This window comes from Equus przewalskii, chromosome 9 (assembly GCF_037783145.1).
Source record: "Equus przewalskii isolate Varuska chromosome 9, EquPr2, whole genome shotgun sequence".
NCBI classification, from domain to species: domain Eukaryota; kingdom Metazoa; phylum Chordata; class Mammalia; order Perissodactyla; family Equidae; genus Equus; species Equus przewalskii.
The window spans coordinates 29,861,102-29,883,693 of NC_091839.1; the positions used below are offsets into that span (position 1 = coordinate 29,861,102).

The window sequence follows — 22,592 nt, forward strand, 5'->3', positions numbered from 1 at the left end:
AGCGGACAGGACAGAGCCGCCTGCAGCTCCAGGGCCCGACTTGCGGGGCAGGGCCTGGTTCCGAAGCCGCAGGCACGCCGAGGACACGGGGTCTTTCCCACTCCTCCGAGGGCTCCTGCGGAATCTTCCGCGGCCCGTCACTGGGAACGCTTCTTTGAAAATGAGTGAAGCCCACGGTCACTCCTAGCGTGTGACCGCGCCACCCCGTCCACCTGCGCTCGCCCGCGGCCCTCTCCGCACGCCGAGGCGGCCTCCAGGAGGACTGGACGCGCTCGGCCGCGGGGCCCCGGCCCATGGCGCCCCGGCCCATGGCGCCCGGGCGCGCCAGGCCCGCCGCACGGCCAGGCCGAGCCGGCGCCCCGCGAGCGCGGGTGGCACCCCGCGGCGGGCTTCGGCGGCCGGCGGCCGGGCCCGGGCTCCGAGGGGAGCGCGCTGGGGGCGGGGGCGGGCCGCGGCGGCGGCTCCGGCGCCCGTGGGGGAGGAGCGGCGGCGGCCGGGCGGCGGCGGCGGCGGCGGACGCGAGGCGCGGGCGGAGGAGACCCACCCCGGCCACATGGACAGCCGCAGAGGCCTGCGCTGAGGCGCTCGCGCGGGCGGGGTGCGCGGACGGCCGCGGCGGCTGCAGAGGGCGCGGAGGGCCCGGGCTGCCGGACGCGCGGAGACCTGCCGCCCCGGCGCGGCCATCTTACGGCCCGGGACGGAGGGAGGCGTGCTGGGCTGCTCTCCTGCAGCCTCTCTTCCGGGGGCGCGCGGCGCGGAAGCTTCTCGGGCGGCCTGGGCGGGCGGTGGATGGGGAGTCGCGGGCCGAGAGGAAGCGGGCCCGGGAAGCGCCGCCGCCGCCGCCGCCGCTCGCGTTCCCCCGGCGGCGCCTGAGGAGAAGCCAGGCCGCGGGCCTCGCCGCCAGCCCGCGCACGGGCCGCAGCGCCGGCCTGCTTTGTGCGGACGCGTCCGGACGCGGGAGCGCCGCCGCCGCCGCGCCGAGGCCCCGGGCCGCAGTCCCGCGGCGGCCGCCCTCGGGCGGCGCGGCCCCTCTTCCCGGCGAGCGCGGCGGCCGAGCGGGCCATGGATTAAGGAGGCGGCGGCGTGGGAAGAGGAAGATGGCGGCGGGCAAGAGCGGCGGCAGCGCCGGGGAGATCACTTTTCTGGAAGGTGCCTCTCTTTCCGCCCTAGCGAGGGGTGGAGGCGCGGGCGAAGGGCCCCGGCCCGGGCTCTCGGCTTTCGCACCGGGTGGGGGGTGGGTGGGGGCGGGGGCGGGGGCGGCGGGCGCGGCCGGGCCCGGAGGGCGCGAGGCGTTGACACTTGCGAGCCGCGGCGGCGCCCGGGGAGGAGCGGAGGCGCTGAGGCCTTGTTTGGGGTTCCCGGGCGGTTGCGGGGCGCCGAGCTTGGTGCCACTGGGGGCCGGTGTGAGCGGGGAGGGGAGGCGGCGGTCGCCCGAGTGCTGGGCACCCCCTGGTCTTTCTGTTTCTCAGAGCTGCTGGCTTCGTCTTGCAACCTGCGTTCAGATCGGGCCTGGCCTTGTCTCAGATTCTTACGAAATGTATCTTGCTAAAATGTTTTATAGAATAATTTATCTGAAAAAACAGAACGGTATTCTCAATGGCAATTTTGGGACAGTCACCAAAGCTAGTAGACGAAGTTTGGGTGGTTCCATTTTCAGCCACTTGTGAGGGCAAGTTAAACATTTGCTGTAGGTGGCCTAAGCCAGTCTTCGGAGAGCTCCGTGTTATCGTTGGGGATGCTGGGAACGGGCGACAGCTTTGGCTCTGCTCATATCTGTAAGGACCCCCCCCCCCCCCCCCCCGCCAACAGCTAAATTCGTCTAGTGTGGACCAGGAACTTTAATGTGCACATGGCTTGATCTGACTGTGGGTTCAGTGATTGCGCTGGTAATTGAGTATCCAAATATCATGTTTGGGAAATGAGTCTTTCTAATGTGCTGTGATTGTTAAAAAGGATTAACTACTCTTTGGATAATTTTGCAAAGATGATTTTCACATGCAGTATAAGCGATACTTTTTAAAAATAGCCAATTAGAAACATTTCGGAATTCAGAAAGTACAACTTAGCTATGGTAACAGGTTCTGTGAGAGGGTGTTGAGGGAATGGTATGCCTTGTTTACGGTTTTATTAACAGCTCCTGGAACGGTGCCTGAAACACGGTAGATACTCAATATTAGTCTTATGAGCGAATAGGGACTCATAGAGGTGAAGTGGGGAAAAAAAAATCTTCATTTTCTTATTAAGTTTTTAAGTTTAGTTTCCTCCATAAGTTTTTCTGGGCTGATTTCATATTGCTTCCATCCTGCTTTGTGTCGAGTACGTACCTGTGAGAGGCTCAGAGCGGTGCAGCTTGTGTCGCAGGTGGGCTGTGTGGGTTATTTTTTGTTTTGGGGTTGGAACCTCAAAAGATGGCTTACTGATGCTTGTGTGCAGTTTGCATACGATTATACTTTTGTGCTGTGTTAAGTTTTTGGCTTCTATGGGCTTCTGATTCACTTTAAGTTCTGACTACATGAACATAGGAAGGATAGAAAGAGCATAAATAAAGCCAACAGATACAGGACTGATGTGCATTTCAGACTGTTGCTTTTAGTTTATTCTAACTTAAGGGTCTGTGAATGTACTCCAGGTGTGATAAATTTGAATGTCACCATGTCTCCTTCAGCATTCTTTTGAAGAAAGGGAATGGCACCTTGTTCAGAATATGAGCATAAGGGAAAGCAAAGACTTCAGTTTCTCCTATCTGATTTTCATCCGTTCTTGTACTGAATCTTTCTAAGTAAATGGAATCATATTTACTACTTGTATTTTTTGTGTTTAATTCGTTTGATTCTTTATATTTTTAATAATAAAATACTCCACTATAACTTGTTAAACATTTTGTATTTCTGTGTTTATATCTTTTCAAAATATTTCTCCATAGGCCCTTAGGGTTTAATATTTAAATGTCTACATAGTATACCTTCCTTACTCTCCAGTAGATTCTTGAAAAGGTGAAGTAGGTTTCCATTTACTCATCAAATCTTTATAGCAGCCTGCTCTGTGCTAGGTACTGTGCAAGGTGAGTACAGCGGCGGTGCATGTGATAAAGTCCCTGTCTTCATAGAGCTTTTATTTTAGTGGCAGGGACTTTTAATAAATAAGTAAAAGTTAATCTATTTAGAACAGTCTTACCCCATGTTTTCACATAGTTCCTTTCTTTGCTTTTTTCGGGTCTGCTCAGACCTGACAACTGATTGAAAATGTCTTCCTGCCACACACTCATACAAACCCACAGTATTCCTTTTTACTGTTTTATTTTTTGTAATAGCCCTCATCACATGATAAATTTGTGTGTTCATGTTTTTCAGTCCTCAGTTTTCCAGCTTAAAATATAAGCTCCATGAAAGCAATGACTTTGTCTTTTCATCATCATATTTCTCACACCTGGGACATATCTGTTAATGAAATAAATAAGATAACAGTATGATAAAGGTTATGGAAGAAATACACAGAGCAGTGAAAGAACTGGAAACCTAACACCTGAGTTAATGTAACACCTTGTCTATGAGACACTTCAGTATGGCAGAAAGGATGATGCCTGTAACGTTTCAGAGGTGATATGTGGTTCATTTGTTAAACAAAAAGGAGGTCGCTATGGCTGAAATGTCACAAGCAAGGGAGAAAGTGATATGAAAGTGAGGCAGCAGATGTGTCTTGCAAGGTCATGAACTTTTATTTCATTCAGAGAAGTGGGAAGTCATTGAAGAGTTTGAGGCAAAGGAGTGTCATGACATGATTTATCTTTTTAAAAAGTCACTACCTGCTCTGTGGAATGAAGTAGAGAATAGCAAGAAGAAAAGCAGGAACATGACTTGGGAAAAATTTATCCTGTGATGAGGGCTATTACGAAAAATAAAACAGTAAAAGGGAATACTGTGTGTGTGTGTACTGTGTATGGCAGCATGCCTTTTTAAGTAGGTTGTCAGGTCTGAGCAGACCTGACTGTGGTAGCAGTCTGGAATAGAGGGCTTGCATTGGAGTGGTGGCAGTGGAGCTTGGGGAGGAGGAGTGGGTAGGTTGAAGATATGTTTGGGTGTAGAGTTTACACGACTTCTTGATGGATTTGAGGATCAGAGTAAGGGAGGAATCCAAGATGACTCCTAGGGTTTTGGTTTGAGGTGTTGCCGGGTAGAATTCCATTTACTGAGATGGAGTAAACTGGTAGAAGAACAAGAAGTAAGTTAATAGCTCTGCTTTGGCCAAAGTAAGCTTGAGATGTGTTTGTCACCTGTGTTCTAAATTGTTTTACATCCTTATAACTGCTAAGTAAAATGCTGATTCCATTTCCTTTTCTGGCTTCCTTAGGAAAAAGGAGATTTACCAGCTACTATTAAACTTTCTTTACGTTGTTTGTATAGTATCACAGTAAAATTGTGTGAATTTCATTAGGCCACAGCTTGTATTGAATTTTTTTCTTTCCCCTCTTTGACTTCTTTCTCTTCTGTTCACTGAAGGTTGCCTTATACCCCTTTTCCACTTGTGATAGGTGGTTTGGCAGGTTTCACTTTGTTCGTTCATTCAGTCAACAGATATTTAGTGAGCAACCGCGATGTTGTTGTTGCTGTGCTGAAAGGCACAGTGATGAGTGGGAATAAATGGTTTCTCCATGGAAGTTCCAGTCCAGTGAGGAGAGTCAGTCATCAGATAATCACACTGGTAAATGTACAACTGTCAAGTGCAACAAAAGGGGATTATTCATAATAATGAGAATGTGATCTAACCAGCACAGTTTGAAAGGTGAAGAGGAAAGGTGGGGAGACCGGGCTTTCCAGGCAGAGGAAATACAAATGAGGGAGCATGGTGTGTTTAGGGAGCTAAAAGGAAGATAGTGTGATGCTAGCATGGAGAGTGGTACAAGATGAGACTGGAGGTAACATCGTCAGATTTGTTTCAGGAAAGGTCGTTGGCTGCCATATGGAGAAAGCTTTAGAGAGGGGCAAAGGTGATCCGTGCGAGCACTTAGGAGACTGCAGTGTAGGGCAAAGGTGGGGAGAACTAGCTTCTTCTTGTAACCTTTCTTTTGATATTCTCCCCTTCTTTTCTCCTCTGTGAAACCTCGAAGAAGTCTATTTCCTCTCATTTGCTTGTTCTTTTTTATACTGCACTTGCTCATATTTAGTCTTTTTATCTAGCCTTTGCCTTATTTCTTCTACCAACTAATTGCGTCAGCAATATTTTCTCCCATTTTTTCTGCCTTTTCTTTCATATATTTATATATGCATATATGTATATATGAAATATATATTACTACTTTGTTTTCCTTTTCATTCTGGGGGCATCTCCGTTTGTGGACTTTGTCCACTAGGTTGAAGACTGATGCTAAGCTGTTGCAGTGTTGTTCTCTATACCAGCAAAATTGCACATGTCTCCAGATGACAAGTGTTTCCCATTTCCCCTTAGCCACACTTTTATCTTATGTATAAATGCAGTTCAGAGCCCAATCAGTGTGTCACTTTTACTGGAGACAGTAAATACTTTGCAGTACCTCTTGAACTAAAGCATTTTCTCCTAAGTGGTTGGTATTCCGTGAATTTGAGCAAGGTCTTTAGTTTCTGCCTGCCTAGGGGAACACGCCGCGAAGTTCTTCGTTTCTGCCTGCTCCGTTTTCTTTAGAGTGCACTACTTTTAGAAACGACATCATGCTGTTATTCCTTCCTTAGGTAAATTTATTTCCTGATTTCATCCAAGTTGAATTAATAAATTCTACTTATCGCTTGATTTTGTGTATTCACATGGAATGGTAGAGTAAAACCTCACCTGGAGTGGAAGTCATTTTCATTAGAAATGTGTTAAGAGCATGAACTGAGAAACCAGAATGCCGGGGTTCAACATCTAACTCTACTAGCTGCTAGCCGTGTGGTCTTGGGTGGATTACTTAACCTCTTTCTTTTTTCGTATCCTTAAAATAAGGATAGTTGTAGTTACCTCATAAGGTTGCCATGAAGATTAAATGTATTAATTTGTATTAAATTCTCAGAAGTATGAGTTAATTGTTATTATTATATTTATTTTCTTACGTAGAGAAGAGAAAAAGAACATACTTTTCTTGCTTTCCTGCTCTTTCATCTTGCCTTTTATTTGAATTCTAGTTCTTACTGTTTTTCTTTCATTTACTACCTTTCTTTTTCTACATATTAGCTAATCATTGATATTCTAGGTTGATTGGTGTACTGAGAGAGGAAAGAGAGAATGAAATTATGCATTTCATAAATCTAGACCTCCATAAGTTGATTGGTCCTGTTGCCGTTACAAATCTGTTGAGTGTTTGAGGAAATCCAGAAGTATAGAGGGGTTGTATGACCTCGAGCAAGTTAGTGGGGAAGTCAGAGCTGGAGCTGGGAACCTGACTTTAGCCTCCCCCTCCTTCAGCGTGTCCTTTCTTCTTTCCTCCTCCTCTCCCATCTTTATCCCTTTGTTTGCCCATTCTTGCTCTTACCTACTTTCCTTTTGGGAAGGAGGTCTGGACTGGAGAAGGAAAAATAATAGGGATTTATCATTTACTGATGAAGCAGCATTCTTTTTTTTTTTTTATTGAGTTATTGATAGGTTACAATCTTGTGAAATTTCAATTGTACATTAATGTTTGTCAGTCATGTTGTAGGTGTACCACTTCACCCTTTGTGCCCACCCCCCACCCCACCTTTCCCCTGGTATCCACTAAACTGTTCTTGGTCCATAGTTTTAAATTCCTCATATGAGTGGAGTCATACACAGATTATCCTTCTCTTGCTGGCTTATTTCACTTAACATAATTCTCTCAAGGTCCATCCATGTTACTGCAAATGGAATGATTTTGTTCTGTTTTGCAGCTGAGTAGTATTCCATTGTGTATATGTACCACATCTTCTTTATCCGTTCGTCTGTTGATGGGCACTTAGGTTGCTTCCACGTCTTGGCTATTGTAAACAGTGCTGCAATAAACATTGGGGTGCACAGGACTTTTGGGATTGCTGACTTCAGGCTCTTTGGATAAATACCCAGTAGTGGGATGGCTGGATCGTATGGTAGTTCTGTTTTTAATTTTTTGAGGAATCTCCATACTGTTTTCCATAGTGGCTGCACCAGTTTGCATTCCCACCAGCAGTGTATGAGGGTTGCTTTTTCTCCGCAACCTCTCCAACATTTGTTGCTATTAGTTTTAGACATTTTTGTCATTCTAACGGGTGTAAGGTGATATCTTACTGTAGTTTTGATTTGCATTTCCTTGATGATCAGCGATGATGAGCATCTTTTCATGTGCCTATTGGCCATCAGTATATCTTCTTTGGAGAAATGTCTGTTCATGTCTCCAGCCCATTTTTTGATTGGGTTGTTTGATGTTTTGTTGTTGAGTTGCGAGAGTTCTTTGTATATTAAGGATGTTAAGCCTTTGTCAGATATATGACTTGCAAATATTTTTTCCCAGTTAGTGGGTGTTTTTTTTGTTTCAATCCTGTTTTCATTTGCCTTGAAGAAGCTCTTTAATCTGATGAAGTCCCATTTGTTTATTCTTTCTATTGTTTCCCTTCTCTGAGAAGGCATGGTGTCCGAAAAGATCCTTTTAATACTGATGTCAAAGAGTGTACTGCCTACGTTTTCTTCCAGAAGCCTTATGGTTTCAGGTCTCACCTTTAGGTCTTTAATCCATTTTGAGTTTATTTTGGTGAATGGTGAAAAAGAATGGTCAATTTTCATTCTTTTACATGTGGCTTTCCAGTTTTCCCAGCACCATTTGTTGAAAAGACTTTCTTTTCTCCATTGTATGCCCTCAGCTCCTTTGTCAAAGATAAGCTGTCCATAGATGAGTGGTTTTATTTCTGGGCTTTCAATTCTGTTCCATTGATCTGTGCACCTGTTTTTGTACCAGTACCATGCTGTTTTGATGACTGTAGCTTTGTAGTATGTTTTGAAGTCAGGGATTGTGATGCCTCCCGTTTTGTTGTTTTTTGTCAGGATTGCTTTAGCAATTCGGGGTCTTTTGTTGCCCCATATGAATTTTAGGATTCTTTGTTCTAATTCTGTAAAGAATGTCATTGGGATTCTGATTGGGATGGCGTTGAATCTGTAGATTGCTTTAGGTAGAATGGACACTTCAACTATGCTTATTCTTCCAATCCATGTGCATGGAATGTCTTTCCATCTCCTTATGTCGTCAACCAATTCTCTCAGAAAGTCCTTGTAATTTTCATTATATAGGTCCTTCACTTCCTTAGTTAAATTTACCCCAAGGTATTTTATTCTTTTTGTTGCGATTGTGAATGGTATTGTATTCTTGAGTTCTTTTTCTGTTGGTTCATTACTGGAGTATAGAAATGCTACTGATTTATGCAAATTGATTTTATACCCTTGAAGCAGCATTCTTAATAGGGCAAAAGCAGCAGCCACAGATCTCTTAAGGCCCAACTTCAGAAGTTACGCAGTGTCACTTCTGCCGTGTTCTATTGGCCAAAAGGTCACAGAGCCAGCCCAGATTCAAGGGGAGGGGAGGTAGACCCCACCATTCAGTAGGAAGAGTGGCGAAGAATTTGCAGCTGTCTTTAAGTTACACAGCTGTCCTCTCCCATACCTACCTGTGTGTTTGTTTAATTCTTTCAGCGAAGTCATAGTATTTCTTAAACTTGAAAGTGACAGTTATGAAATCCAAAAGTTTCTAATTTCTGGACAGTGTAGGAAGCTAATGAAAGAACAAAGTAGGCCACACAATTTGTAATTTGTTTCAAAGATATAAATAGCAACATAAACAGTGATTGGTTTGACTTTTCTTTGATCAAAGACTGATTCAGGAATTTCTGAAACCAGGCAAGCATAGGTAAGAAGGAAAGAGGAAGAATGTTAGAAACTTTTCCTTCCTTTTTTCTTTCATTTGTTAATATCTGGGTCACGCTGGAGAAGTTACTGTAGTTTTCTCACTTCATTACCTAAACTCTTAGAAAACATGATTACGCTATTTACAATATTAAAAATTAACACTATCTCGATGCAAAACACAACAGTTAATCTACAGAGTCAAAGACAGACTGTTAATGATTACAATTAGAACCCAGTTAAGTTGTATACTTAAGTCACATTACTTGGAGCGATGCAGCAGTGGGTCATGCTCCATTGTGAACTGCAAATTATAGTTGCCAACATCAGCTGAAAAACAAAGATAGAACAGAAGGTAGATAATCTGCGTTATACATTTGACACTAAAAATGATGTTGCTTTCAGCCCCTGTTTTTTCCGCTACCTTAGGGTTTTGTACTTCCTGGAACCTTCTGCATCCATCACCAAAAATTAGAACCTCTTGTCTCCTGAGGATATAGACTTTCAGTGCTGAAATTGGGACAGTCCAAGGCCAACTGGGGTGTTTAGATGCTCTGCCTTGTCCTAAAGTTAACAACAAGTACCTTGAGTCCGTCTGAAACTGCAAGCTTGAGTAGTAAGACAACAAGTCATATTCTCATCTTGCTTTTGGAGATTTTTTTGCTATTCCACATACATTTCATGCTTGGTTTTAAATATGGAAGGTTTTTTTCTCCCAGTTTAACTTCATTACAATCTTTCAAATAGAGCAGGGAGAAAAAACCAACAGCTGGTGTCCACTGTAGAGTAAATCACTGTTCCTCTTTTGCAAAGACTGAAGCCATTTTTCAGGACACGAAGAGCTAGAAGTTCCCTGAGGCTTGTTTGTAGACCATGTGGTAACCTTCTTGTGTTTCCTATATTCAAAAATCTGCAAACTTTGTGCCACACAACCTCCTTTGTATGAATCTGTCACTGAGTCGTGGAGACATGAGAAGACACTCTCTCTTCACTGCTATGACCTCTGTTGACTCTGCCTCCACAGAAACCAGTATCTTCTCTGCCTCTGTAACTCCTCTGGCCATGGTTTGGATGCAGTGGGATTCCACATGTTTTGGCACTTAATATTCTTTCTTCAATCCAGGTTGGTCTCCGTTCTCTATTATCATCACAGGCAATATTACCAATGGTTTAGTTTTGTCTTAGTAGCAGTTAAGTCTGAGAATCTTCACCAGCATATCCTTCACAAGTTTGAGTATCAACTCCTGAGTCTCCTTTGTCTTTATGAAACTGTCAGTTTTCTCCGTGTTGAATTACGCTTTTGTGCTTTCAGGGTTAAAGTGTTTCCTTGGTCCATCTCACTGAATACTGAATTCCCCTGCCACCTTGATGGTCCTCTGGCCTTTCCTTGGAGCAGAAGGAACATTTAGAGCCGCTTGTCTCTTGCAACCATTTCTGAGCTGTTTATTTTTCTAGCCTTGGAACTTCATGTGCATCAGCTTGAGATGACTGTGTTTTTAGCGGTTGTGTATTCTATGTAAAGATAGAACTGACTGTGTTACCTTGGGATGAGGTGCCACCACTTGATGCTTCTGTTCCATATCAGACAGGAGCTTCCAGCAACACCAACAGCACCAGGCTGCTGCTTGATAATGGCCTTGGAGAGAACTAACCGTATGCTGGCATGCTGCCAAGCGTCCGCAGAAACCTACTGAATGGAATGAAGAAGTAGACATATTGAGAGAGCACTGAGCAGTAGCTGGATCCTGAGGCAAAGAATGTTGTGGTTTTGGTGGCTCACAGAAAAGTCTCTTTTTTTTTTTTAAAGATTGGCACCTGAGCTAACATCTGTTGCCAATCTTCTTTTTTTTTTTTCCTCCTTCTTCTCTGCAAAGCCCCCCAGTACATAGTTATATATTCTAGCTGTAGGTCCTTCTGGTTGTGCTACGTGGGACACCGCCTCAGCATGGCCTGATGAGCGGTGCCATGTCTGCACCCAGGATCCGAACTGGCGAAACCCTGGGCCACCAAAGCGGAACGTGCGAACTTAACCATTCGGCCATGGGGCTGGCCCCAAAAGTCTAATTTAATTTTACTCCCAAGAATGTCGTATATTCACACTTCATCTTGAGGTGGTAGTGGACAGTGTAATGGTCTGTCTTTTGTACCAAAGGTCAAAGATTAGGAATTTGAGAAAATCACGTTAGCTGGGTAATTTTTATGCTACCTGTAGCATCTGCAGGAGTTATTAGGTGATGGCTTGGCTGGTCTGGAGGTTCAAAGATGGCTTCATTCAGATGTCTGGCTCTGGCAGGTGTGGATAGTTGGACCCTTCCTTCTCTGTGTAGTCTAAAGACGTCTTCACATGGTATCTGCTGCAGAGTACTCAGACTTGTCACGTGGTGGCTCAGGGCTCCAAGAGTCAACCTTTGGAGAATCTTGACAGGTTCTTGAGAAAGACAGGCCGTAGCACTATAGAGCTGCTTAAAATTGCTTTATTTTTTTTTATTTTTATTTTTTTCTTTTAGATTGGCACCTGGGCTAACAACTGTTGCCAATCTCTTTTTTTTCTGCTTTTATCTCCCCACCCCCTCCCCCCCGTACACAGTTGTATGTCTTAGTTGCACGTCCTTCTAGTTGTGGGATGTGGGACGCCGCCTCACTGTGGCCTGACGAGCAGTGCCGTGTCCGCGCCCAGGATCCGAACCCTGGGCCGCCGCAGCACAGCGCACAAACTTAACCACTCAGCCACGGAGCCAGCCCCTAAAATTGCTTTATCGATATTTCCTGACTTTGCATTTAATTCTATGTTTTCTTTTACTACTTTTATATTTCTAAGTTGCAGAAATTAAACTTCTGTCTTCAATGATCCTTTTAAAAAATTTTATCCTATTCTTTGTTATAGTAAAACCTTGTCAATGATACTTTTGAAAATTACTAGGAAATATTTCACATCTGTGTGAAATATAAAGAGTAATACAACAAAAACTCATGTACTACTTCCTAGTCTAAAGAAAACATTACCAATACAGTTGAAGTTGAGGTGAACCCTTTTCTTTTTGCATCCTCCTACCTTTTCTCCAGGGGTTACCACTGTCCTTAATTTGGTAATTACTATTCCCATGTATTTCTTTGTACTTTACTCTTTATTTATGTAGTTCTGAACTGTATGTGTGTGTGCATATAAATTGTTTTGCATGTTTTAGAATATTTTGTAAATCGTGTCATAGTGTATATGTTCTTCTGCAACTTGCTTTTCATTCTCATAGCATTGTTTGAGAGATTACTGTTCGTAAGAGTAGCCGTAGTGCTTTCATTTTCATTGTCATTTAGTATGTCGTAGTATGAATATACTACAGTTTGTTTATCCACTCCTGTTTATGGAAATTTAGGTTGTATCCAACTTCGTTACATACATTGCTACTGTGAGTATCTTTGTATGTCTCATATTGTTACTATGAACTTTTTAAAAAATACGTTTCCTTGTGCACGTGTGTGTGTGTGTGTGTGTGTGTGTGTGTTTCTCTAGGGCAGAGATTAGCCAACTTTTTCTATAAAGGGTCAGAAAGTAAATATCTTAGACTTGCAGTCCAACCAGTCTCTGCCACAAGTATTCAACATGGCCATTTTAGCAAGTAGGTAGTCATAGATAATACATAAGCAAATGAGTGCGGCTGTGTGCCAGTAAACCTTTCGGGACACTGAAATTTGAATTTCAAATAATTTTCTTGTGTCATGAAACGTTATTCTTTTTTTGGTTCTTTTCCCCAATGATTTAAAAATGTAAAAACCATTCTTAGCTCACGGGCCTTATAAAAAAACAGGCCACGGGTCAGATGGTTGGGCCATACTTTGCTGACACCTGATCCAGTGTATCCCTTAGCAGTGGAATTATTGGGTCGTGTGCAATTTCAGCTTCACCTAGGTATTGCCAATTAGATCTCTCGAGTGGTTCCACTAGCATTTTTTAAGTTTTCCTGTTTATACACATCATCACTCACTCGATAATGTCTGGTGTTTTAGTTTTTGCCAGTCTAATGGAGTTATCAGGTGGTGCTTTGAATTTATAATACTCTGGTTTATAGTGAGGTTGAGTATCTTTATTGCTGCATTTAAAAAAATTATTCATTGTTCATTCAACATCCAGAGAATATCGAGTACCAACCTAGAGTTAATCTCTATTCTGTGTGCTTGGGATTTATGAGTAAACTAAAAAACCTTATGAGTTTCTTTTTATGTTTTGGGGGAGTTTTTTGTGCATTTCCTCTTTTCTTAATTGCTCCTTCGTATCTTCTGCCCCTTTTGTTTTTCTATAGGAATGTTGGGTTTCTTTAAATACTCTTCCTAGTAAACCCTGGTTGAATTACATGGATTGAACATATATCTTATGAAATTATCATGTCTTATTTTTTAAATGAATGAAATAGTTTTATGAACAGAATTTTTAATGTCATTTGTTGTTTTTTTCTTAATGTCTTGTGCTTCTTGTGATAAAAGAAATCCTTTGGTCTTAGTGGTCCTTTGTATTATAACTTTACTTTTTTTGTTTTATTGATTGTTCATTTCTATCATTTTTATAACAGCGGGAGAGTACCAGTCAGCTTTTCAGGCTGGGGTAACAGAGTTTGAAATCCTATTTGTAGTGTATATTCCTTATGTTTTCTTTATGTTAAAAAAATATGTTAAAGACTTTATTAAATATTTGCAAACCATTTATCTGATAAGGGGTTAATACCCTGAATACATAAAGAACTCATACAACTCAATAGCAAATAAAAAATCCAGTTAAAAAATGGACAAAGGACCTGAAGAGACTTTTTAAAAGAATTATTTTATTGAGGTCTTATATTGGCTTATAACGTTGTGTAAATCAGATGTACATTATTTTATATCAGTTTCTGTATAGACTGCATTGTGTTTATCACCAGTAGTCTAGTCTGACTAGACGTTTTTACAGAGAAGACATACAAATGGCCGACAGGTACATGAAAAGGTACTCAGCATCACTAATCCTCAGGGAAATGCAAATGAAAACTACAATGAGATATCACTTCAGGCCTCTTGGAATGCTGTCACCAAAAAGACAAGAGATACCAAATGCTGGTGAGGATGTGGAGAAAGGAGAACCCTTGTGCACTGTTGGTGGGATTGTAAAGTAGTACAGCCTCTGTGGAAAAGAGCATGGAGGTTTTTCAAGAAATGAAAAATAGAACTACCATATGATCCAGCAATTCCACTTCTGGGAATAGATCCAAAGGAAACAAAACACTATGTCAAAGAGATATCTGCACCCTCATATTCATACCAACAGCATTTACAGTGGCTAAGACATGGAAACAACCAAAGTGTCTATCACCAGATCAATGGATAAAGAAGTTGTGGGGGATGTGTGTGTGTGTATACATATATACACACAATGGAATTTTATTCATATGAAAAAGGAGGGAAATCCTGCCATTTGCCACAACATGGATGGACCTTGAGGGCATTATGCTAAATGAAGTCAGTCAGACACAGAAGGACAAATACCATAGGATCTCACTTAGATGTGGAATCTTAAAAAACGAAACAAAAACAATAAAACTCATAGAAAGAGACCAGATTTGTGGTTACTGGAGGCAGGGGGTAGGGGGTTGGAGACTTGGATGAAGATTGTCAGGAGATACAGACTTCCAGTTGTAAGATAAATAAGTGCTGGGGATGTAATATCAAAATGGTGACTATAGTTAGCAATCCTGTATAGTATATTTGAAAGTTGTTAAGAGAGTAAATCCTGTGAGTTCTCAACACAAGGAAAAAAACATTAAAAAGGTTTTTTTCTATCTATATGAGATGATGGATGTTAACTGAACTTATTGTGGTAATCATTTCACAATACATGTAAGTCATTATGCCTTACATCTTGAACTTACACAGTGCTGTATGTCAGTTATATCTCAATAAAACTGGGAAGAAAAAGACTGTTGTTTTTTTCCTAGCCGTGCAAAAGGTTTTCTTATTTATTTTAAAGGCTTTTTTTTCAAGAGCAGTTTTAGGTTCATAGCAAAGTACAGGAAGGTACAGAGATTTCCCATATACCTCCTACCACACACATGCGTAGCCTCCACCAAGATCAGCATCCCCCTGCCCCCCCACCCCCCCCAGAGTGGTACATTTGTTACAAGTGATATACCTACATTGACACATCATTGTCACCCAGTGTTCATAGTTTACATTATGGTTCAGTCTTGGTTTTGTATAGTCTGTGGGTTTGGACAACTGTATAATGACATGTAGTCATCGTTACATCGTTACAGTATCATAGAGAGTAGTTTCACTGCCATAAAAATCTTCTGTGTTCCACCTGTTCATCCCTCAGCCCCCCTACCCCCTCTCACTCTTGGCAATTACTGATCTTTTTACCGTCTTCATAGTTTTGTCTTTCCAGAATGTCATATTGTTGAAATCTTACCATATGTAGACTTTTCAGATTGACTTCTTTCACTTAGTAATATGCATTTATGGTTCCTCCACGTCTTTTCATGGCTTAATAGCTCATTTCATTTTAGTGCCAAATAATATTCCATTGTCTGGATGTACCACAATTTATTTATCCATTCACCTACTGAAAGATATCTTGGTTGATTCTAAGTTTTGGCCATTATGAACAAAGCTTCTATAAATATCTGTATGCAGGTTTTAGTGTGGATGTGTATTTAACTCCTTTGGGTAAATACCGAGGAGTGCCATTGCTGGATAATATGGTAACAGTCTGTTTTAGTTTTGTAAGAAACTGCTAAACGGTGCCATTTCCTATACCCACAAGCAATGAATGAGAGTTCTTGTTGCTCCACATCCTCACTAGCATTTTATGTTGTCGTTCCAGATTTTGGCTGTTTTAATAGGTGCATAGTGGTATCTCATTGCTTTAATTTGCGTTTCCCTAGTGACATATGTTGTGGAGCATGTTTTCATATGCTTATTTGCCATCTCTATATCTTTCATGAGGTATCTGTTAAGGTCGTTGGCCCATTTTTTAACTGGGTTGTTTCTCTTTTTTTATTAATGAGTTTCAAGAATTCTTTGTATATTTTGGATAAAGTCTCTAATCAGATGTGTCTTCTGCAAATGTTTTCTACCAGTCTGTGACTTGTCTTCTAATTTTCTTGACGTTGCCTTTCACAGAGCAGAAGGTTTTTAATTTTAATAAAGGTAGGCTTATCAATTCTTTCTTTCATGGATTTTGCCTTGGGTGTTGTATCTAAAAAGTTATCACCATACCCAAAGTCATCTAGATTTTCTCCTGCGTTATCTTCTAGGAGTTTTATCATTTTTCATTTTACGTCTAGGTTCTGTGATCCATTTTGAATTACTTTTTGTGAAGGGTGTGAGGTCTGTGTCTAGGTTCATATTTTTTCATGTTAGATGTCTAGTTGTAGCACCGTTTTTTGAGAAGACTGTCTTTTGCTCCATTGTATTGTCTTATATTCCTTTGTCAATGATCAATTGACTGTGTTGATGTGGCTCTATTTTGGGCTCTCTTTTCTTTCTGTGTGAGAAAGATTGGCCTGGAGCTAACATCTATCACCAGTCCTCCTCTTTTTGCTGAGGAAGACTGGGCCTGAGCTAACGTCTGTGCCCCTCTTCCTCTGCATGTGGGTCGCTGCCACAGCATGGCTTGACTAGTGGTGTCTCAGTCTGTGTCTGGGATTAAAACCTACAAACCCTGGGCTGACGAAGTGGAGTACACGAATTTAACCACCATGCCACTGGGCTGGCCACCTGGGCTCTTGACTCTTTCCCACTCATCTGTTTTTCTGTTCTTTTGCCAATAACACACTGACTTGGTTACTGTAGCTGTATAGTAAGTCTTGAAGTCGAGTTGTCTCTGTCCTCCAAATTTGTTCTTCTCCTTAAATCTTGTGTTGGCCATGCTGGGTCTTTGCTTCTCCATACACATTTTAGAATCATTTTCTTAACATCCACAAAATAACTTGCTGATTTTGATTGCAATCTCATTGAATCTATAGATAAAGTTGGGGAGAACTGACATCTTGAGAATATTGAGTCTTCCTATCTGTGAACATGGAATATCTCTCCTTTTTTTTTTAAGTCCTTTAATTTCATTCATCAGGTTTTTGTAGTTTTCCTTGTATAGATCTTGTACACATTTTGTTAGTCTTAATGCTAAGTATTTCATTTTAGGGGATGCTAATGTAAGTGGTATTGTGTTTTTAATTCCAAATTTCCCCTTGTTAATTATTAGTATATAGGAAAGCAATTGACCTTTTTGTATTAACTTTGTATCCTGCACCTTGCTATAGTTGCTTATTAGTTTCAGGAGTTTTTTTGTTTTTGTTTTTTGATTCTTTAGGATTTTCTATGTAGACGATCATGTCATTTGTGAACAAAGACAGTTTTATTTCTTCCTTCCCAATCTGTATCCCTCTTATTTCCTTCTCTCGCTTTATTGAACTATTAGAACTTCGAGTACACTGTTGAAAAGGAGTGATGAGGTAGGTCATTCTTGCTTTGCACCTGATCTTAGTGGGAAAGTTCCAATTTCCAAGTTGTTTGATGTTAGTAATTTGTGTCCTCCCTTTTTTTTTCCTTAGCCTGGCTAGAAGCTTATTGATTTTAATCAGTCTTTTCAAAGATCCATCTTTTGGTTTTGTTGATTTTTGTCTGTTGATTTCCTGTTCAATCTCATTGATTTCTGATCTAATTTTTACTATTTCTTCTGCTTACTTTGGATTTAAATTGTTCTTTTTCTAGTTTTCAAAGATAGAAGCTTAGATGATTTATTTTCGATCTTTTTTCTCCTTTAATATATGCATTCAGTGCTATAAATTTCCCTCTAAGCACTGCTTTCACTACATCTCACAAATCTGGTAAGTTGTGTTTTCATTTTCATTTAATTAAAAATATTTTAAATTTTACCTTGAGATTTCATTGACCCATTTGTTGTTTAGAAGTGTGTTGTTTAACTTCCACATGTTTTGGGATTTTCCAGTTAATCTTTCTGTTATTGATTTTTAGTTAATTCTTTTGTGGTCTGAGAGCAAACACTGTATGATTTCTGTTCCTATAAATTTGTTAAAGTCTCTTTTATGACCCGGAGTATGGTCTATTTTAGTGAATGTTCCATGTGAGCTTGCGAAAAAAGTGAATTCTTCTGCTGTTGGGTGAAATAGTCTACAGATATCATTTATCTCCAGTTGATTGATGGTATTATTGAGTTCAACTATATCCTTAGTGATTTTCTGTCTGCTGGATCAGTCCATTTCTGATACAAGAGTGTTACAGTCTCCAGCTATGATAGTGGATTCATCGATTTCTCCTTGCAGTTCTACTAGTTTCTGCCACACCTAGTTTGACACTGATGTTAGATATATACATGTTAAGGATTGTTAAGTCTTCTTGGAGAATTGACCTGTTCAACAGTATGTAATGCGCTTCTTTATCCCTAATACCTTCCTTGCTTTGACATCTGCTTTGTGTGAAATTAGTATAGCTACTACTGCTTTCTTTTGATTATTGTTAGCATGGTATCTCTCCATTTCTTTACTTGTAATCCATATGTGTCTCTTTATTTAGGGTAGGTTTCTTATAGACAGTTTATAGTTGGATCTTACTGTTTGATACACTCTGACAATCTCTTTCAGTTGGTGCATTTAGACCATTGATGTTCAAAGTAATTATTGATATAGTTGGATTAATGTTTACCCTGTTTGTTACTATTTTTCATTTGTTGCCTTTGTTCCTATTTTTGTCTTTCATTCTTTTCTGCCTATTGTGGTTTTAATTGAGCATTTTATATTTTACATTTTCTCTCCTTTTGTGGTGTTCTATTTCATTTAAAAGTTTTTTCAGTGGTTCCTTTAGAATTTGAAATATAGCTTTACAACTAATCCAAATCCACTATCAAATAACACTAAACCTCTTCATAGGTAGTATGAGAACCTTACAATAACAAAACAATCCTAATTCCTCTCTCTTGTCCCTTGTAGCATTGACATCATTCATTTCACTTTTATTTAAGCGTACATAAGCATATATATTGACCCACACACACACCCATAAGGTATATGTATAAGCATACATAATTGAATACATCATTGCTATTGTTCTGAACAAACTCTTATCTGTTACATTAAGAAATAAGAAAAATAAGGGTCTTTATTTTACCTTCACTTATTCTTTCTCTGATGCTCTTCTTTTCTTTATGTACATCCGAGTTTCTGACCTATATCATTTTCCTTTTCTTAACATTTTTTGCAAGACGGGTCTGCTACCAGCAAATTCCCTCAATTTTTGTTTGTTTAAGAAAGTCAGAATTTTGCAGGGTACAGCATTCCAAGTTTGTTTGTTTTCCCCCCTCAACCTTTTAAGTTCCCTTCACTCTCCTTGCTTGCATGATTTCTGAGAAGTCACATGCAGTTCTTGTCTTTGTTGCTTTTAGGTAAGTTGTTCTTTTCGCCTGGCTTCTTTCAGTATTTTTTTTATTTTTGATTTTCTGTTGTTTGGAAATGATATGCCTAGGTGTAGTTTTTTAGATTTATTCTACTGGTGGTCTGTCAGCCTTCCTGGATCTGTTGTTTGGTGTTTGACATTAATTGGGGGAAATTCTCAGTTGTTATTATTTCAAATATTTCGTCTGTTGCTTTCTCTGTTCTTCTGGTATTCCTATTATGCACGTGTTACACCTTTTGTTATTGTCCCACAGTTCTTGGATATTGTGTTTCATTTTTCTCAGTCTTTGTTCTCTTTGATGTTCAGTTTTGAAAGTTTCTATTGATAAATACTCAAGCTCAGAGATTCTTTCCTCAGCTGTGTCCAGTCTACTAATTAGCTCATCAAAGCATTCTTTATTTCTGTTCGTGTTTGTGATCTCCAGCGTTTATTTTTGGGTCTTGGAGGATTTTTGTGTCTCTGCTTACGTGCCCATCCATTCTTGCTTGCTGTCTGTCCATTAGAGCCCTGAGAGTAACCATCGTTGTTTTAAAATCCCAGTCTGATAATTGTCTGCCATGTCTGGTTCTGATGCTTGCTTTCTCTTATCAAGTGTTTTGTTTTGTTTCGTTTTTGCCTTTTAGTGTGCCTTGTAATTTTTCCTTGATAGCTAGACATGATATACCAGGTAAAAGGAACTGCTGTAAGTTGGCTTTTAGTAATGCAGTGGTAGGTGTGGGGTGAGGGGAAGCATTTCATAGTTCTGTGATTAGGTCTCCATCTTTTAGTGAGCCTCTGCATCTGACCTGTGAACTTCAAAAGTGTTTCTCAGTATTTTTCTCTCCCCAAAGATGGAACAGGATGGCTAGGATGGGCTGGTGTTAAATATTTCTTTCCTCCCACATGTAAGGCTAGAGCCAGCTGGAGTTGGGTATTTCCCTTCCCCAGGTAGGGTTTGATAAAATTCCAGCAGGTTAGGCTCTGGTTAGCTACTTTCCCCCAAGGGCAGGCCCTTGTTAATAACAGTGCTGTGGTGTATTTCAAAATCATTCCTCTTTCCCTGTCCCTGTTGGAAGCACCAGGGGATTTTTATCCACTATTTACTATGAGAACCTGGTCAAACTCACAAGAATGAGGGGTCCCCTCCACTGACTGAGTCCCCTGGGAGTTTTTAACTCTGAGACTTGTCTACACAGAATCTCCAGCCATTCGTCAGTTTACACTTTAGGTTTTCCTACCCCAGCACTGGATCTTGCAGTAGTTTCCACTCATGAGTCTCTGCTCTAATAAACTGTGATTCTCTAAATTCTCTAAATTTTTACTTTTTATTTTGGAGTAATTTTACATTTAGGGAAGTTGTAAGACTAGTATAAGAATTGCCATATGCCCTTCACTTAGGTCCCCAAATGTTAACATTTGCCACAATTGCTTTATCATATTCTCTCTCTTTGTAACTATATATATTTATATACAGATACCCATATTATTTTTTTTTCTGAACTGTTTGAAAGTAAATTTCAGGCATGCTGCCCACTTACCCCTAAATACTTCATTGTTCTACCTCCCTTTTTTTTTCAGTTATTTTATTGAGATCATAATGGTTTATAACATTGTGTGATTTCAGGTCTACATTATTATTTAGCAGTTTCTGTATAGACTGTATTGTGCTCACCACCAATAGTCTAATTTTTATCTGTCCCCATACATATGTATTCCCTTACCCCTTTCCCCACCCCCTTTCCCTCTGGTAACCACTTACTTGTTCTTTTTATCCATGTGTTTATCTTCCATATATGAGTAAAATCATGCAGTGTTTGTCTTGCTCTGTCTAGCTTGTTTCACTTAACATCATACCCTCAGAATCCACCCATGTTGTTGCAAAGGCATGATTTTGTTTTTTGTTATGGCTGAGTAGTATTCCGTTGCATATACATATACACACCATGTCTTCTTTATCCATTCATCAGTTGATGGGCACTTGGGTTGCTTCCACATCTTGGCTACTGCGAAAAATGCTGCAGTGAATGTGGGGTGCATAAATCTCTTTGAGTTGTTGATTTCAAGTTCTTTGGATAAATACCCAGTAGTGGGATAGCTGGATCATATGGTATTTCTATTTTTAATTTTTTGAGGAATCTCCATACTGTTTTCCATAGTGGCTGCACCAGTTTGCACTCCCACCAGCAGTGTATGAGTGTGCACTTCTCTCCACATCCTCTCCAACAATTGTTATTTTTTGTCTTACTAATTATAGCCATTCTGAAAACTATAAGGTGGTATCTCATTGTAGTTTTGATTTGCATTTCGCTAATAATTAGTATTGTTAAACATCTTTTCATGTGCCTATTGGCCATCTGTATATCTGCTTTGGAAAAATGTTTGCTCATATTCTCTGCCCTTTTTTTTGTTTCTTCAGGAAGATTAGCCCTGAGCTAACATCTGCCGCCAATCCTCCTCTTTTTGCTGAGGAAGACTGACCCTGAGCTAACATGCGTGCCCATCTTCCTCTACTTTATATGTGGGACGCCTGCCATAGCATGGCTTGACAAGCGGTGTGTAGGTCTGCTCTAGTAAACCCTGGGCTGCCGAAGTGGAACATGTGAACTTAACCACTGTGCCACTGGGGTGGCCCCTCCTCTGCCCATTTTTTGATCGGGTTGTTTGCTTTTGGTGTTGAGTTGTGTGAGTTCTTTGTATATTTTGGAAATTAACTCCTTGTCAGATATATGATTTGTGAATATTTTCTCCCAGTTGCTAGGTTGTCTTTTTGTTTTGTTCCTGGTTTCCTTTCTCTTGCAGAAGCTCTTTAGTCTGATGTAGTCCCATTTGTTTATATTTTCTTTTGTTTCTCTTTCCTGAGTAGACATGATATTCAAAAAGATGCTGCTAAGCCCAATGTCAAAGAGTATACTGACTGTATTTTCTTCTAGGGGTTTTATGGTTTCAGGTCTCGCATTTAAGTCTTTAATCCATTTTGAGTTTATTTTTATGTATGGTGTAAGATAGTGGTCTACTTTCCTTCTTTTGCCTGTAGCTGCCCAGTTTTCCCAACACCATTTATTGAAGAGGCTCTCCTTTCTCTATTGTATGTTCTTGGCTCCTTTGTTGAAGATTAGCTGTCCATAGATGTGTGGTTGTGTTTCTGGGCTTTCAATTCTGTTCCGTTGATCTGTGTGTCCGTTTTTGTGCCAGGACCATCCTGTTTTGATTACTATAGCTTTGTAGTATATTTTAGAGTTAAGGATTGTGATGCCTCCAGCTTTTCTCTTTTTTTCTCAGGATTGCTTTGGCTGTTTGGGATCTTTTGTTGTTCCATGTGAGTTTTAGGATTCTTTGTTCTATTTCCAGGAAGAATG

At 40.8% G+C, this 22,592-nt stretch overlaps 1 protein-coding gene across 5 annotated transcripts in view; it reads left to right on the forward strand.

The window, feature by feature from the left end:
- Window positions 1-278: 278 nt before the first annotated feature.
- SENP6 (SUMO specific peptidase 6) overlaps window positions 279-22,592 on the forward strand; it is a 117,435-nt gene continuing 95,121 nt past the window's right edge. For 2 of the 5 annotated variants that reach the window (XM_070558972.1, XM_070558973.1), the window contains exon 1: window positions 279-1,149. In XM_070558972.1, the coding sequence (XP_070415073.1) occupies window positions 294-1,149 (856 nt within the window). In that variant the 5' untranslated portion in view covers window positions 279-293. Of the gene's footprint in view, window positions 1,150-1,284; window positions 1,776-22,592 lie in introns of those variants that run through there. The other 3 variants (XM_070558976.1, XM_070558975.1, XM_070558974.1) reach the window with 3 other exon arrangements.